This window comes from Corylus avellana, chromosome 3 (assembly GCF_965113065.1).
Source record: "Corylus avellana chromosome 3, dhCorAvel1.hap1.2, whole genome shotgun sequence".
In the NCBI taxonomy this organism is placed as follows: domain Eukaryota; kingdom Viridiplantae; phylum Streptophyta; class Magnoliopsida; order Fagales; family Betulaceae; genus Corylus; species Corylus avellana.
In genome coordinates, this window is record NC_142492.1 from 305,605 (window position 1) to 324,411 (window position 18,807).

General features: G+C 36.1%; 1 protein-coding gene across 1 annotated transcript; it reads left to right on the forward strand.

The window, feature by feature from the left end:
* Positions 1-1,429: 1,429 nt before the first annotated feature.
* On the forward strand, positions 1,430-18,803 carry LOC132173520 (proteasome activator subunit 4-like). The gene is made up of 35 exons (XM_059585035.2): positions 1,430-1,899; positions 3,962-4,064; positions 4,196-4,308; positions 5,147-5,269; positions 5,960-6,061; positions 6,152-6,317; positions 6,822-6,938; positions 7,039-7,106; positions 7,212-7,313; positions 7,404-7,620; positions 7,826-8,056; positions 8,146-8,273; positions 8,559-8,676; positions 8,776-8,994; positions 9,074-9,229; positions 9,400-9,476; positions 9,569-9,777; positions 10,045-10,261; positions 10,356-10,435; positions 10,529-10,646; positions 10,733-10,903; positions 12,205-12,373; positions 12,449-12,492; positions 12,585-12,627; positions 12,704-12,849; positions 13,092-13,186; positions 13,313-14,220; positions 15,126-15,407; positions 15,496-15,591; positions 16,073-16,251; positions 16,689-16,770; positions 16,980-17,104; positions 17,813-17,902; positions 18,393-18,546; positions 18,650-18,803. The coding sequence occupies exons 1-35, from the start codon at positions 1,739-1,741 to the stop codon at positions 18,689-18,691; spliced, it is 5,451 nt and encodes a 1,816-aa protein (XP_059441018.2). The 5' UTR covers positions 1,430-1,738; the 3' UTR covers positions 18,692-18,803.
* Positions 18,804-18,807: the final 4 nt, after the last annotated feature.

Consider the following 18,807-nt stretch of genomic DNA (forward strand, 5'->3'; position numbering starts at 1 on the left):
AGGAGATGAACAGCAAAATACGATAGAAGGTGGACAGATGCATAGTGGAGATGCCGAAGTTGCTGATCACCTATAAACATTAAAAAATTAAAATTAAAAAAAAAAAAAGAAAAAAAGAAAAAAAAGGGGGGAGTGGGAGGGGGAGGGTAGGAGCGGGAAGTAGAAGGAGAAGGGTCCTTCTCTCAAAACTGTTTTATGAGGAATTAACCTTGTGTGTTACCCGAGAGTAATGATATTCTTCACGTGGCAATTCATATTACTGTTATCATATTTACAAATTGAGATAATCTATAAAATATAAACTATCACATAAAAACACAATATTTATTCATTATCATCAAATATAAAACTGCCACGTGAGATTTATTGCAGTCCATTCTTGTTTTAAATATATTCACTTTGCAAAAAGTTTAGACGGCCCATTGTGAACGGGGATCTTGAAGTTTAGAAAAGGTTACACAAAGAGTCAAAGCCCACCACATAAAGGTATCAAACTTTTTTTTTTATAGATAAATTAAAAGGTATCAAACTTTTAAGATAGAACTCAATTAAGCTGACGTTCCCGATGGTTTATTTTAATGGTTTATTTTAACGGCCAGCTTTATTGCCACGCGTAACTCAATAAACAACCTACCTCGAAAAGAATATGATTTAAAAAAAAAATCTTTTAAATAAATTAGATGGTCAAATTCTGAAGATTTTACTAATTATTTATAATCAAATGATATAAATTGTTATTTCAATATTTATTTTTAATTTCTCTTCAATCTATTATATCTCATTACATTGCAAGATTATTGCTATAATTATTATAAATTTCTCAACAATTCACCTATTAATACATATCATATATTTACAAATTAATGCTATAATTCATATAATATTTATTAAAAGGGGAAAATGTAGTTTACCCCCCTGAAGTTTCAGGAGTTTTTCAATTTTAACCCCAAAGTTCAAAAATTGACAATATACCCCCTGAAGTTTCAAAAATTGGCAATTTAAACCTTTCGTTTAATTTTTCCGTTAAATTATACGGAAATTTTTTTAAAAAAGCTTGAGGGTAATGATGTAATTTCATAGATTTCCGTCAATTTTGACGGAAAAATTAAACGGAAGGTTTAAATTGCCAATTTTTGAAACTTCAAGAGGGTAGATTGCCAATTTTTAAACTTTGGGGTTAAAATTAAAAAACTCCTGAAACTTCAGGGGGGTAAACTGCATTTTTCCCTTTATTATATCAGCTATTAAAACATATAATTACAAGCTACATTTTTATCCTAGGATTAACATTTTCCGCAACAACTTGCCACAAATGTACAAAGATCCAGTCTTCATCTTCCGCCCGCCACCAACATCTTTCTCTCTCTGTTTCTCAAGGTCTCAAATTTCTCAAAAGTGTCGGGGCACCCATTTCCCTTTTTTTTTAATGCCCAACTTCTAAAAGCCATCATTAAACATCCAGTCGGGCCCTCCGAAGTGAAACAGTGGCCAATAAGCCGCCACCAAAAGCTCCGTTGCCCAATCAAAGAAAACAAGAAAGTGGAAAAAGAGAGAGAGAAAAAAAAAAAAAAAAATCCCATCAACCCCTTCCCCAAGTCGCAAACTTTCTTGTCGAGAAAGAAAGAGAGAAAAACAAGGACCAACCAGTAATTGTTCACTACCCATTATAAATAGCAGCTGCAGATTGATTTCATTCTTCTGCAGTTTGGCGTTTGAGAAATAATTGGCTATAGGAATTATGCATCTCTACAATGCGTGGCTTCCGCCACCGGTGGCCAAAGAGACGAAGAGAGAGAAGGAGTCCTTCTCTCGGGTCGTCAGCTCACTCAGAGCCTCCTTCCGCCCTGATGACCCCGATGCCGTCTACTCCACTCTCAAGTGGATCTCCGTCATCGACCTGTAATGCTTCTCTTTCACTTTTTTCTTTTCTTTAAGTATTTACTACTCATTTGACTCTGAATTCTGGGTCTTATATTTCACTTTTTCAGTATCATTTCCGTTCTGGGTTCGCCCTAATTGGTGTTTATAAAATTTTGATGGTTCTGAATACCCATATGATCAAGAAATGGGTTAGGAAACTCACTCATGGGAATATATCTTTTGGTGATGACATTGTCTATGGAATCATGCTAATTTCACTCCAAAAATGGTCTCAATTTTCTACCAAGTAATTAAGCAATGATCAAGAGCTTTAATGGCATGTGGTTTTTCTGACAAAAGTAATCAAGAAATGATACAAGGTCTTCATAGGGTGTGATTTTTCTAACCAAGTTGTTAAGCGATGATGCGAGAGATTTCTGGGTTGGGTTTTGCCGAAGCGTTGTAGATAATCAACTTGTTTTTTGTTTTCTGATATTGAAAAGAAATGAAAGCGTTATCACTGATATGTTAGCTGAAGATTACGCCTTAGCTTGAGTAGGGGAGCAGGGAAACTCGTGAGCCAAAACCTTGATGAATTCTGAACAATTCCTCAGAATTCCATATCTAGCTCTTTTTTTTTTTTTAATAAGTAATGTCATATCATTAATAAAGCGCAGAGGGTCGCAACCCTAGAACACAGAAGTATACAAGAGAACCCCTAATAGGAAGAAAAAGAAGTACATAAATTAAAAAAAAATCTGCATTAGTAAAAACACGCAAGCTATGATCAGCCACTATCCAAATATATATTGTGTTAAGTAGAAGCTTCCTCAATTCGAACGTCGAAGTCTCAAAATGCTGAGCATTCCTCTCACGCCAAATACACTACATTATACACAATAGAACCATCCTCCAAACGTCCTTGGCTGGACCACCTCCACGCACCGTGCCCTAGCTAGTCAACAAACCCAGAACCCGTCCTAGCATAACCCACTCTACCCCAAACAGAGAAAGAATGTAACTCCTTAATTCTCGTTCGACTTCGCAATGAAGTAAAAGGTGGTCAATGGACTCCCCATTCTTCTTACACGTACAACACCATTCAACAACCACAATATTCCTTTTACGCAAATTATCGTGCGTCAAAATTTCCCCAAGGCTGCTGTTCACACAAAAAATGCCACCCTCAACGGAGCTTTACATAACATATACTCTTCCATGGAAATGAATGTCCAGCTTGGCTATTTAACGCTTTATAGAACGACTTTACTTCAAATTGACCCCTCTTGGAAGGACTCCAAATTGACATGTCCTCCTCGCCATGTCGAACCTGGAAAGAATACAACCTCTCGAAGAAGGAGAGAATCATCTCCATCTCCCAATCCTGGACTAAACGCGTGAAGATGACGTTCCACAGTATAACTCGATCTTGAAGGTTCATGTTATCCACCACCCACGCGTCTTTATGTCGAGCAATACTAAATAAAGCCGGATAACATAGCCACACCCACCGCAAGAAATGGAATTCACAACCATCTAGCTTATAAACCTTACACTTCCAAAGCCATCCTTATTATGCAAACTTTTTGTTAGTGCTGTCACCGTGGATATAAGGTGCTTGGAGGGTTCATCTAGCAATACTAAATAAAGCCGGATAACATAGCCACACCCACTGCAAGAAATGAAATTCACAACTATGTAGCTTATAAACCTTAACACTTCCAAAGCCATCCTTATTATGCAAACTTTCTGTTAGTGCTATCACCGTGGATGTAAGGTGCTTGGAGGGTTCTGTTCATTAGAATGAGGTCTCATGCGCATTAAGGATGGCGTTGTGCCTATATTACTCTATGTCACATTTTTATTTTTCTTCTTCATTACAAGTCATGGGTAATCTTTCATTGTATTTCTGATTGGTGATGTATAGTCTTCTTATTGCCTTTGCTGTCAAATCACTGATTATACCTTTACATACATGGTTTCAAGACACCCATTGTATGCTTCTAGCAGTAATCTTAGCAATAGTTGTGAATTTTGTTTCTTGTTTGGTACATAGTTGTATTGGTCCTTCTAACATAACAGTAATTTATTTCTTATGCAGTTTCATAAAGGCGAAAAGTGAAGTGTCTTTGGAAGACATCTGCACGCTTGTCGAGATAGGTTTAGAATTGTTTATAAAATCGCAAAATAAGCTTTATGCGCAGGTGATCTATTGTATCTTTGAATGAATTTTCTATCTCAAAATAATTTTACTTATCAAAAAAAAAAATTTCTTCTTGTACGGTTCTTTCACTATCTTCTTTCCTTAAATGATGGTTCTGTTTGTATTGAGTAGGTTAGATGGGGAAATATCTTAGTAAGGGTACTTGATAAGTATCGAAAGCAGCTTTCCTTAAAAGTTCAATGGCGGCCTTTGTACGATACTTTGGTTCATACACATTTCACAAGGTGAGTTTTATATAAAAAAAAATTGTTGTTTTTAATTATTTATTTCTAATTTTTATGAGTTATGTTAAAGTAATAATTAAGTGATTAATTTATCTCTTCCTATCAGCTTAAGCTTTTGGGATAAGTGGTGATTTAATATGGTATCAGAGCCAGAGGTCCTGGAATCGAACCTAGACTTCGTCAATTTAACCCTATTTAAATTAAGTTAAATATTTCACGCATTGGGCCTCACTTATTAAAAGGGAGTTTGAGCCCACACATGAGGGGGAATGTTAAAGTAATGATTAAGTGATTAAATTTACCTCTTCTTGTCAACTTAAGCTTTTGGGATAAGTGGTAATTTAATAAGTTAAAAATGTATTGTCTTTCTGCAATAAATTGGTTAAGTTACAATAATTTATTATCCTCCCCCTAGGGTAAGATATGGTGTGGAGGGTGAGGTCATCTATTCAAGAACCGTTCACTGTTTTTGTAAATTACCAACCCAAAAGAGAAAAGCAATGATTTATTATGAACCCGCCTATTTGTGCCCTTAAACCATTTGATGCTTTAAAGCCAATAATTTCACAGTAAAAACTTGCGAACAGCAGTTCTGTATCTATTTTACAGAGTAAAGGCATAATGATGATGTATTGTCTATTGCTGACTTAAATTCTTTGTTTTTGCTTTCATACTTCTTTGTATTACCTTTGGCTTAATGGTTTAACCTTTTCTTGACCTGTCAACAATTGTTTGATGATTCACTACAATGGAATGGTGTATATAATATCTTTTATCTTGTTCTTCTTAGTTTTGGAAAGTTTATTTGCTGATGACTTTAGATATGAATGTTTTACAGGAATCCTGGTCCAGAAGGGTGGAGATTGAGACAGAGACATTTTGTGACTATAACTTGCCTTGTTCGATCTTGCCGGAGTTTTTTCCCTCAAGGTTCTGCCTTTGAGATATGGTCTGAGTTTAGGTTAGTGCTTTGAGGATCTCTCTCTTTAATTTTGTTAATCTGTCTGAAATCCATAATGTTATTTTTGAATTTCTTAATTCATCAGTAAGATCTTTTTGCTTTTCATATTATTTTTGGATGATGTCAAAGGGAATTACACACTGTTCTGCCTCTTTTAAGTTAAATCTTGCATATATTTAGAGTTTTTGACCTTTGGCTTTTTACATGGTAACAGAATGACCTTGAAGAGGATGTATTTAGCACTTAGTTTTAGATTTATAGCTACACCACATAAATACACACTTCTCCAGTGGACTTATATTGTTTTAATAGAAACATTATACAACCAAATGGTTTGGTTTTAAAAACAATCAAATAAGTCAATTTGATCATTTCAAGTTTGATTTTTTTCCAATGTTTAAACCCTCCTGCAGTCCCTGATGTTCAACCTTTGACGTTCAAACAACAGAAAAAGGGAAGCATGAATAGATATCAAAGTTGTCAATGTGGTCAAAATAGGCTTTAAATTTCTTGAACCTTCCTACTATAGTTAATTTCTAGTCTTCATCCTAGGAATGTTAAGATGTGGACTGTCACACCTCCTCCCACTTGAATTGGGTTCTTGGCTTGGTCATAACAGTAAAAGCTCTTCAGTGGCTCTTTTCCTTTTTTGAACTTTGTTGCTTTCCATCTGATGAAACAAACCTGCAGATCTTTATTGGAAAATCCATGGCATAACACATCCTTTGAAGGATCTGGGTTTGTGAGACTGTTTCTTCCTACAAATTTGGACAACCAGGACTTTTTTTCACGGTAAGGAGCACTTATTTTTGAGAACTCTTATTCTTTATGGTTTTTGACGACTTATTTGGAAAAATCACCTTCATATTGTTTGCCTGGCAGTGATTGGATTACATCCTGTATAGACCTGTGGGACTCGATACCAAATTGCCAATTCTGGAACGGTCAGTGGGTGGCCCTAGTAGCTCGTGTTATAAAGCACTCCAACTTTATCGACTGGGAGTGTTTCTTACCCAAACTTTTTGCGAGATACTTAAATATGTTTGAGGTGAGTGTGAATTGTCTGAGTAATGTTGAGTATGTATTGAGATTGTTAGATTTAGGGGTGCCTAGCATATGCATGAGTTGTGCGGTTGAACTTAATTTGCTTCTAACTGAAGCTCGTCATAAAGGAAGTAGAAGTACATATTGACTGACATTTTAGATCTTTGATACCTCAACCTGGCTTGTAATAAGAGCAAGACTAGTTAAACAATTCTACTGAATTGTTCTGAGGAAGGCTGTTCTTATATATAAATTTCACACAACTGAGTTTTCAATGGGTGCATGCACTAATCACTGGCTTTCCATTGATTATGCATCAAGAATGTCAAAGTAACCAAATCATGCCTGTGTTTGCTCCTACAAGATGCCCTGAAATAATACGGTTTACCTGCACACTGCTGCTACTGCTTCTGCTATTATTGCTAATAAGATTTATCATTTGTTGTTGTTTTTAGTATTATTTGTATGAAGTACACTAATATGGCCCCATCCTATTTGTAAACCACAGGTTCCTGTGGCAAATGGAACTGGATCAGTTCCTTATTCTGTGGATGTTCCCAGAAACACAAGGTTCTTGTTCTCCAATAAAGCAGTCTCCCCAGCAAAGGCCATTGCAAAATCAATTGTAAGATTGTTGAACTGTGGAATACATTTTTCTCTTTTCATGAATTGGTCCATAGTTCCTTAAGATATTGGTATCTGAAACTTTTTAATTTCAATGGCAGGTGTATCTATTAAAACCTGGTAGTTCGATGCAAGATCATTTTGAGAAATTGGTCAACCTCTTGGAACAGTTTGTTAACTCATATTCTAATGATCATATTAGTTTCTTTTTCTAAGCATGTGAGTTGGTCCTAATTTTTGTTTGTCGGTTATTTACTGGTGCTTATTGTTGTAGATATTACCATCCTTCCAATGGTGGTCGTTGGACATATTCATTGGAACGCTTTTTGTTCCATTTGGTAACACAATTTCAGAAACGCCTACTGCATGAGCAACAGTAAGAATCACCTGCTTGATGATGTGAGATCCATTCTTCACATGCTTTGGCACATTTTCTGTTCTTTCTACTAAATTACTGTTATTATAGGAACATGGAAAACAGTACACAGCCCGAACTGTGTCTAGGAAGATCAGAAAGGAAATATTTTGTCAATGTGGTGCTGAAGCTTATTGATCGTGGTCAATATAGCAAAAATGAACATCTATCTGAGACAGTTGCTGCGGCAACTTCTATTTTGTCTTATGTGGAGCCCTCTTTGGTTCTTCCTTTTGTGGCATCTCGATTTCATATGGCCTTGGAGACGGTAAGTAGCGGTGCATGTATTATTTCTTTACTTCACAGAATTGCTTAAACTTTATATGATCACCTGCAGTTGTCCCTCACAGAAAACACCTGTTCTTCTGTCATACAATTTCAAATTGATATTGTTGTGAGCAAAGTTCACTCCTTTAGGATCTACTTGTTTCAGCAAACTAACTTCTATTTCATCAACTTTTATCTCTAGTCAGATGACTGCCACCCACCAGCTGAAAATTGCGGTGATGTCAGTTGCATTTGTTGGGCGTTCACTATTTCTCACTTCCCATTCAGCTTCAGTAGATCCGGTAGATATTGATGGCGGGGACATGTTCCCTGATCTTTTGATGGTTTCATTGTCTAATGCATTACTTGGTATGGATGCCAATGATCCTCCTAAAACCTTGGCAACCATGCAATTGATTGGTTCAATTTTTTCCAATGTAAGCACACAAGCCCCTAATGTTCTTAAACTACTTGATTCATATGCCCATAGTTTGTAAATGGTTTTACTAATCCATTATACCTGCAGTTGGCTTCTTCGGATGATAATACAGATGAGTTGTCATTCATGCCTATGATTCGCTTTTCTGAATGGCTTGATGAGTTCTTATGTCGCTTATTTTCCTTGCTACTGCACTTGGAACCCAGCAGTGTTACGTGAGTGTTGGCATTCAGTTCCCCCATCTCTTCTCTTTGTGCATTTTTTTTTTTTTTTTGCCTATAACAAGTTCAAATTATATTAGATCTACATTATCATCCTCTTTTTTGGCCTTTGTGTTGAAATAATCGGTTACAGGTGCTTGCTCTTTTTCCTTGTTCCTTATATTGCTGGACGTTTTCACTTGTATACTGTCTGTGTATTTGGGTTGAGTCTCTTGCGCTTTTAATAAAATTGCATTACAAAAATAAATAAATAAATAAAGTTGGTTCCTGGTGCTGCAGGAATGAAGGCCTACATTCATCTTCAACATCAGGAACTTTTCTGGTTGATCATGGTCCGTACTACTATTGCATGCTTGAAATCCTGCTTGGGAGACTTTCGACATCACTGTATAATCAGGTATAATTTCTTGAGTACAGGTCTTCAATTCAATTGATTTTATACTATAAATATTTGGAAAAAGATTCTGGTCTAAGCTTTTCCTTGTATCACTTGCAGGCTTTGAAGAAAATTTCTAAGTTTGTCAAGACAAATATTCTTCCTGGGGCAATTGCAGAGGTTGGACTGCTTTGTTGTGCATGTGTTCATTCGAACCCCGAAGAGGCAGTTACATACCTTATTGAGCCAATTTTGTTGTCTGTTATATCCTCTTTAAAAGGAATGCCGGTTACAGGATTTGGAGGAAGAGGAGCTTCCGATGCCTGCCTTTCAACAAAGGTATTTCTCTTGTGAATGGTGCATGTTATATGAATGCACCTAATTTTTTGTTGTAAAAGTAAAATTGTTTTCTTTCCAGGCAAAACCAACACTTTCTCCAGCTCTCGAAACAACAATCGATTATCAATTGAAAATAATATCAGTTGCCATCAGTTATGGAGGTCCTGCTCTTCTCCGTTACAAGGATCAGTTTAAAGAAGCTATTGTTTCTGCTTTTGATTCTCCATCTTGGAAGGTATCATATCTTTTCTGTGGCTGATTAAAGTACCTGCACAATTGAAAACTCTCCATCAATACACAATTGTGTCTAAATAGGATGCTAGCTGAAGAGGTGCTCAATGGTCTCATAAGTCTATGGTTTCATGGAAGTCTCATTCTTTAAGATTTTTTTTGGACATATGACAGGTCAATGGAGCTGGTGATCATCTTCTTCGGTCCCTTCTTGGGAGCCTGGTTCTTTATTATCCAATTGATCAGTACAAGTGTGTTTTTTATCTTGTTGTACATTGTTGCATCTATATTCTTGTTTTCTTACTCACGTGAAAATGAGAATTTTAAAATTTTGGATTCCTAGGTGCATTTTCCGTCATCCTCAGGCTTCTGAACTAGAGGAGTGGATCAGCACAAAAGATTATTCCTATGATGAACGGCCAATGGGCCCCAAGTGGCATATTCCGAGTGATGAAGAAGTTCATTTTGCAAATGAACTTTTGGACCTTCATCTTAAATCAGCCTTGGATGATCTTTTGACTATGTGCCAATCTAAAATCCATTCTGAACCTGGTAATACAGTCATACCCCAGGAAAACTTTTCTCTTAACCTGACTAATGTGGTAGTGAAGTAATTGTTACTCTGAGCATAGATTCTTAGCTGAGTCAAAAGACAGGAAATAGTTGTGTTCATTAATTCTTCATTATTAATTTTTGTATATATGCCACTTTATTTGGATTTTTCAATTTCCACTGCATCCAAATAAACATGGACAGATATTTCTTCTATTTAAGCATATTTGTCCTTTACTGACAATTTACATGCAATTTGTCACCCAGGAGATGAGAAAGAGCACTTGAAAGTGACTCTTTTGCGTATCGATTCCTCATTGCAAGGTGTATTGTCTTGTTTGCCTGATTTCAGACCATCCTCCAGGAATGCAATGGTTGAAGATCCAGATCACATTAATTTCTTAATAGCTGGAGCCACTGGTTCAAGTGTTGGATGCACTCAACTGCGGGAAAAAGCTGCTGAGATTGTACATGCAGCTTGCAAGTAATGTTTAAATTTCAGTTTTCCTGTGGGTATCAATCCTTCTAGTTGCCTGGATCTGATTTTCTGAATCTCATTCATCTTTTGCATCAAACAGATACTTATTAGAGGAAAAGTCTGATGACAGCATTTTGTTGATACTCATTATTCGTATTATGGATGCTTTAGGGAACTATGGTAATGCACAGCTTCAACCCCAAACCAACCCCTGGGGCACCCTTTCCCTGTAGGCCTGTCTCTTATCTATTATTTTCTATTTGTGTCACACAGGAAGTTTGGAATATGATGAGTGGTCAAATCACAGGCAGGCTTGGAAGTTGGAATCTGCTTCCATAATTGAACCTCCGATTAATTTTATTGTGTCATCTCATTCTAAGGGAAAGAGAAGGTGAAGGCTTTCATCATTGGATACTCGTTTATCAATGAGATATGCATGAATAGCTGAGCATTCATAACCTTGATCTTCCATTTCAGGCCAAGGTGGGCGCTTATTGACAAGGCGTACATGCACAGTACATGGAGATCCTCACAATCAACGTACCATCTATTCCGTACGAGTGGGAATTTCCATCCATCAGACCATCTGATTCTTTTGATGGATGATCTTCTCAATCTATCTTTGCATAGTTATGAAACTGTTCGCGTGTGAGTCCACTGTCTTCTTTGACCTCTTATATGACAAAGATCTTCTAAATCTTATTATCTATTTTGAATGCAATGTGACTGTTGTTGCAGACATAATGCACATTTTGCTTCTAGTTATCCATTTAAATAGGATAATTTAGACTCCTACATTGGATTTTGATCAATAATAATCATGAAAAGGAAAGGTTACAGCATTGTTCTAGAAGCAATATCAACAAAGGCAATGAAACTTGTTACAAGACACTGCCTACAACCCACGTGTAGATGTACATAAGATGAAGTCTTTTGTAGTTACTTCCAAATAATGTTTCAAATATATTAAAACAATGACCATAGATACAATAAATTGATGGCAGCATCCTGATAGATACAATATTTTATGAGCCTGGCAGTTTTAGTGAAAGTTTGAATTTTATTGAATATTGACGAACTTGGACTTATTATGCTGTATGTTTTTCAGTACATCTTAGAATCTGGTATGCCCATGTACTTTCAAGTTTGTATGTGTTCACCATTTGTTTTGTTTCTTCATCCAACGAGTTACTTCGACATTCATGTTAAACTACGATATAAAACACAGCTGTCAAAAAATTATTATTTTCTGTTAGTAATCGTAATCGTAATATCATTAAAGGAGCATCCTAAGTACACATGAAGTATAAAAGAGATACACCTATCCAGAAAAGGAAAGAGAATTTAGAAAATCATGATGATTAGGCAAATTAACAAAGTCAAGAGCAACTGTCCAGTGGAAAAGAGTATTGAGGAAGAAAAACTTTGGCTCCACCATTGTCTTCTCATAGTCTTCAAAACTTTTATAATTTATTTTCCCTCGAAGGCACCACATTAAGCAGGATAGAACCATCTTCCACACTGCTGAACTCTGAAGACTGCCCATGGTGAGGATCTTTCCTAGAGCAGCCAACCAAACAAAAAATGCCACTCTCATGTGTACTCTCATGGGGAAAATTGTAGAAAGATCTAACGTAAGTATTTATGAACATTGTAGAAAGATCTAATGTAAGTATTTTGGACGAGGACAACTTGGGGAAGAAATAGAAACGGATAGAAAGAGCTTGTTTCTTTTTTTGGTTGGGGGGGGGGGGGGGGGGGGGGGGGGATTTGGTTAAAAATTGTGAATGGTCCGTCGCGGTTGTTGTTGGGTTGAATTCTTAGGGTATCTCTGTGTCATTGTATGCATGTATTTATTATAACATTGTGATTGTGACAGCAGTTGATTTTCTGAGCTTTTGAGATTGTGTTTTATGATATCTGATTTAATATTTTGACATGTTTTCCAGGCTTGCTGGAAAATCTCTACTGAAGATGATAAAGAGATGGCCATCTATGATTTCAAAGTGTGTTATCTCTCTGGCTGAGAATTTACGGAACCCTGACTCTCCAGAATGTGCAGTGCTAGGTTCCTGTGCAGTCCTTACCTCACAAACAATTCTCAAGCATTTGACAACGGTAGTCATTCAGGACCACGTGCTCAAAATAATTTTAAGAAATGACTTTTTCTGATATATTTTCTTTTATTTACAGGATCCAAAGTCGTTCTCTTCATTTATCCTTGGGATTCTCTCCAGGTAAATCTACATTTCTTTTGGTTTTAGATTGTTAAATGGTGAAAAAATTTCATACGAACTGTGTCTGACCTTCCTTTACTTCTACTTAAAAGCTCACATCATGAATCACTGAAAGCTCAAAAAGCAATCAATGAGGTAAAATACCCCATCAGAAAATTTGGAGTATGTGGTTGTGGATTCTGTTTTTTAACATTATCTATGTGCCCAACAGTTATTTGTCAAATACAACATCTACTTTGCTGGAGTATCTAGAAGCATTTTCAGGACATCAAACAATGACGTGGACGGACCAGATTTTGAAGATTTGGTTTCTCAAATTGGTTCTATGAGTTTTGATTCCAATGGTTTGCATTGGCGGTAAATATCTGATTATCTGGAAATTTTTTTCAAGTTTCTTTATATGAGCTGAAGTTGGTTAAGTCTATTCCCTTTTATGATCTGTTGTGGTTTGCTGTGTGAACTCTAATCAATTAATGTAAATGATATCTGGGTGGTTGAGTTTCATAGAAATTTTACTCGCTTAGAGTTTGATGGCTGTTCTAGATATAGGGTAAATTTTGTAAAAATTGATGATATAGGCTTAATTGTCTTCTTGTCAGGTATAATCTAATGGCTAACAGAGTTATGCTCCTGTTGGCTATGGCATCTAGGAATGACCCAAATGCCTCTCCGAAGATATTGAGTGAAACTGCTGGTCAGTTCATATTCCTTGCTGAGTCAGGGATTGACTCTTTTCTTCTCAATCACAGCCATGCAATTATTTGAGTGCAAATATCTCATTTTAAACTTTTAAAAACGTTTCATGTTAAAACCCTTACAGGTCACTTCTTGAAGAATTTGAAAAGTCAACTACCTCAGACAAGAATACTGGCAATTTCAGCCCTAAATATGCTGCTAACGGATTCACCTTATAAACTGTCAGCTGAGGATCAGTCTGGCTCTTCTGCTTCCGGGGACTTACAGGAAAGTACAAAATCATCCATTGAAGGAGCTTTAACTAAAATTTTTCAGGAAGAGGGTTTCTTTAATGAGTCATTGAATTGTCTTTCCCATGTTCACATAATCACTGATTCTGAGAGCACATCTTCCAGAGGAAATCATGGAAATTCATCTTTTCAGAGCCTAGCAGATAAATCAATCACCCTTTTTTATTTTGACTTTTCTGCGTCATGGCCACGGACTCCTAGTTGGATTTCTTTATTAGGAAGTGATACCTTCTACTCAAGTTTTGCCCGGATTTTTAAGCGGTTAATACAAGAATGTGGCATGCCTGTTTTAGTCGCACTTAAAAGTTCATTGGAGGAGTTTGCAAATGCCAAGGAGAGGTCTAAGCAGTGTGTTGCTGCTGAAGCACTGGCTGGGGTGTTGCATTCGGATGTCAATGGTCTTTTAGGAGCATGGGACAGCTGGTTGATGGTCCAGTTGCAGAAAATCATTTCAGCACAATCAGTGGAATCAGTACCTGAGTGGGCAGCTTGTATACGTTATGCAGTTACTGGAAAAGGAAAATATGGAACAAGAGTTCCTCTTCTGAGGCAACAAATTCTAGATTGTTTGGCTGATCCATTACCTGCAACAGCAACTACCACCATGGTAGCCAAGCGCTATGCTTTTCTATCAGCTGCACTTATAGAAATATCCCCACCGAAAATGCCAGCAGCTGAGTTACAGCTCCATAATAAACTTCTGCAAGAGCTGCTTGGTAATATGTGCCATTCATCAGCCCAAGTAAGCATTCCTCTTCATAGGTCGCCAATTTTCTGGTCAAACTTTTGTTGTGTTTTGTGTGTGTATGTATGTATGTAGCCCCTATTTATTTATTTCTAATATACTGATGAAAAGGTTAATAAAATATTATCACAAACTCTTAGTAGCCTTCAGTTTTTTGGGTTATCTCTTGTATGCATCTTGTGTACTAGAGTTGCGCATCTTTGCACTTTTTAATGAATTGCATTACTTATCAAAATAAAAGTTTTTCATGGAAGTTTGTTGCTGGATTATCTGTATAAAAATTATAATATAGAGTGGTCATAGTGCAAATATTTTAAGCAACTATTTTTTTTCAGTAGTCCTCTTATGGACATGGCTGTCTCTTTATTCTTTTTCTAGCCAAAAATGAAAAATAGATTAAGAACATGAGTGTATCATTGTGGCTTCTTCAAATAGGAAAAAGAAAAAAGTTATCATGGATAAATTTTAAACCATTATGTGAAAAGGAATGCAATAACTTGAGTAGCTAGGTTGTGGACTTCTTATACAATTTACATTTTTTTCTCCTTTATTTTCTGTTCTAAATAGAAATAGATATGAAACAGATTTTCATTTTCAGTTATGGTTGAAAGAACTGTGGAGAGATTGGACGAGGGTAGTTAAATCAATAATGTGTGTTTGATCCTCCTATTATCTTAGCCTTCTTGTATGTCTTGACTGCACTTAGTTTCTGACAAATCTTTCCTGCTCATTGTCCTTTGATCTAGTATCAGAGAAGGAAGAACAAAAAATTGTGTCATTATTGTTATGAAAAAAATTAACAATCATAAGTTTATTCTTCATCCTTGTATTTTAGGAGTTTTTTTTTTTTTTTCTTTCTCATATTGATGCTTGACTTTTGATGCATGTTTTATGTGGGACAGGTAAGGGAAGCTATAGGTGTTACCCTTTCTGTTTTGTGCTCTAACATTCGGCTTTATGCATCGTCTGATCTTGATCATTCACATGAAGGGGGAAATAGTAATGTTAATTACCAACTTAAAGAGGGAAGTTGGGTTCAGTTTCTAATAGAACGAGCATCTGAACTGGTAATGAATATTCAGAATACCAGTCAGTCTGACAATTCGGAGATCCCAACAGATGTAAGAGATCAAAATGGGCATTTGAATGGAGATTCAAAAGATGATGTCAAATGGATGGAAACGGTACTAATTTTTAGAAATAGTTTCTATTGAATCTCCTTTAACTAATAAACTCTTTTACTCATTAATCTATTTTTCCTATTGTGCGTAGCTATTCCATTTTATCATCTCGTCTTTGAAGTCTGGGAGATCTTCATGTTTGCTAGATGTGATCGTGGGACTTCTTTATCCTGTAATTTCCTTGCAGGTATGTTCGGTACCTGTTTGATTATGTTCATATTTCTTGTCTGATTTGCCTTGGAGACTACTCTTTGGTTCTGAAATTCATAAGCTTTTGATATTGTTCTTGTTTCTATCCCTTTTAGTTTAGACTAAAAAGGTTAGTGTTGACCATTATGCCAGAGAGAAAATCTGGAACTAATTTTTCCTTGACCAGGAGTAATATTGATAGAATTCCATGGAGACAAATGATGCAGACGGGGGAGACTATATAGTGATATGTGATATAGATATTAGGATGAAGTCGATGGCACTTTCTGATCTTTAACATCTATGACTCCTACAAAATTAAATGGGTTTCTTTTCAATTGCATATCAATTTTTTTGAGATATTTACTGCAGAAACAAGCTGCTCGAGAATTCATTTTTTGGTCTTGATTTGCATCATGATGCCAAGTAGGTTGGGCATCACGACTTCATATCTGAAAAAATGTCATTGCTTTCTGAAGGAAACATCAAATAAAGATTTGTCAACATTGGCCAAGGTAGCTTTTGAACTATTAAAATGGAGGATTTTCTGGGACCCTCATCTCCAGGAGGCTGTAGCTGTGATTCTTTCTTCAGCCAATGATTCTAACTGGAGGACTAGATCTGCGACACTGACTTATCTCCGAACTTTTATGTATAGGTATGGATTTGGTTTTGTTCTATTGTTTCATTTTTGTATTGCTTTTTTTTTTTGGTTGGGGGGAGGTGGGGGTTGATTTTTCCTGATATGTATGGAATGTCATGTCTCAGATAATTTTTGCTTCAGGAAGTTAGATATAGGAGTGTCCATATTTTGTCACATGAGCATATGTGCTTCATAAAATGTCATTTATACATGATGGGTGACCTCTTGGGGAGTCCTCATGTTGCACCCCTTGTTTATTCATAAAAAAAAAAAAAAAATGTCATTTATAGAGGAAGATTAAAATTTTTGGTCCTTTTTGTTCTTTGTTTATTTCTAGTTTCCTTTTCCTGTTCTGCTTTTTATGATATCTTGTGTAGTGTCAGTTCTGACTTGAAGAGGAATTTTCACTTTGATGCACATGAAAATAAAATTGTCTAATCTCTTTGTGACAGGCATACTTTCATTCTCTCACGTGTGGAGAAAGATAAAATCTGGAGCACTGTGGAAAAGCTACTCATAGACAATCAAGTGGAGGCAAGTTCCTTGCAGAATAGTTTTCTTTTGAGGAAAGTTTCAAATTTTGGGGCTTCACCATTGGGAGAACCCCCTCTAAATAGTATTAAGTTCCTGGCCTCGTGCTTAAAGGAAAAGTAATGTTGAATACTGGGTGTGGTATGATCCATGTTGAAGCAAGGGGTAGGATTTTGTTGCTTTCAACTTTATTAAGCTAATTTCTGGCTCAGGTAAGAGAGCATGCTGCAGCAGTTCTAGCCGGCCTAATGAAGGGTGGGGATGAAGATCTAGCTAGAGATTTTCGTGACAGAGCCTATTTGAAGGCAAATGATCTTCAAAGGAAGAGAAAGCGGAGGTTAGTTTTCATGTTTCTGAAGTCCTATAATTGTTTAAGTAATGTACCTTCTCAATGCGGGGACAACATTCATGTATCTGTGCTTCTATGCAAACAACAGTTTCTATGTATTCATTTTTAGGATATGCATGTCTTGATTACATATGGTGTACACAGGAAAACTCATCTGCTTGTAATCTGCTTGCATATCATAAAAGTTTTCTTTCTACTAGTAAGGTTCTGTTTGTTTCATTTATCTTGAAATCAGAGGACAGATTAAAGCAAACATCTGGTACTATGAAGAGGGTGACCAATGCAAACCGGGCTCATTAATGCCTTAAAAAGAAGAAGAATCTTTCTTATTTATCATTTTAGAAAGTATATATTAGTAAAGTAATTGATCAAATCTCCTAATAGTTTTAGGATCAGAATGCATCGTGCAAACACATAATGTCAATACATCCATGGTTCGACATCCAATGTGAAGAAATCTGTACTCATCTGCATGGATTTTAAAGTACTAGTTGTTTGCCTCATGACATTGATGACACTTATAAAGTTAACACAAAACACATATTAACCAGAAAGTATACTATTTATGTACATTTCATGCATTAATATGTATGAATTCACATGTTTTAGGCATGTTTGCGATCTGTATTTAGTCATAGTACTAGGTTTTCCATTTATAGTTTTGTGTTCTGATCAATATATAATATATGAATGCAGAAATTTTTCTGGTCACTCCATAGCCTCTATACATGGCACTGTACTTGCTTTGGCGGCTTCTGTGTTATCAGCCCCTTATGACATGCCCAGGTATGTTCTTTTGAGTATAATTTGATTTTAGAAATATGATGTAACAAGTTAAAATATGCACAAAGAATGATGATGTGTATGTTACTAGTGACAAAATATTGCCAACACCTAATCATGAAGGATCTTACTTAAAGCTGCCTCATGTTGGGTTTGGTAGGAAAATATGGCGAGTCCAATTTTTCTAAATCCACCAGCCTGTTATTATTAAAATTGGATTTTGAAAAGCTAATAGTTGCTATCGTTGACCAATAAAGGGTGGGTTGTTGTCTTATAATTCAAATTTGAAATTCCAAGTACCCATAAATTGATGAAGCTTTGATTGGTCAAGTATGACCATATAGCAATTGAGTTTTAATTCTGCTCTATGGTCTCATTGAGGGATGGGGCACCCAATTGAAATCTGTAGTGGATTTTGTTGATTTTAATTGATGCTTCCATTCTAAATGATACATTAATTCTTTAACGGCATTCATTTTGTATTTTCTTTCAGTTGGTTGCCTGAGCATGTCACATTATTAGCTCGATTTGCTGGGGAGCCATCACCTGTAAAATCTACGGTTACAAAAGCGGTTGCGGAGTTCCGGCGGACCCATGCAGATACATGGAATGTTCAGAAAAATTCATTTACTGAAGAGCAACTTGAGGTAACTCCATAGAAACATTACACCTCCAAGAACTCTTGCTCTATGTCAGAATATTTGATCATTGGTTCTGTTTCCTGAAATTATTCTTCTTTGTCACTTGCAGGTTCTGGCTGATACAACCGCTTCATCATCTTATTTTGCTTGATCTACATTGTATTTTTAGTAAGAGAAAAGGTATAGTTGAAACACAAATAAGTTGGAACTAGGAACAAGAAAGTATGTTGAAACTAAGAGAAACGATATATTTGCTTTATTTACATG

Coding starts and splice junctions, on each gene's coding strand:
- LOC132173520 (XM_059585035.2), top strand. CDS start 1,739: ATGCATCTCTACAATGCGTGGCTTCCGCCACCGGTGGCCAAAGAGACG. Junction 4,065..4,195: donor AAAATAAGCTTTATGCGCAG/GTGATCTATTGT, acceptor TGTATTGAGTAG/GTTAGATGGGGAAATATCTT. Junction 10,904..12,204: donor AGTTATGAAACTGTTCGCGT/GTGAGTCCACTG, acceptor CATGTTTTCCAG/GCTTGCTGGAAAATCTCTAC.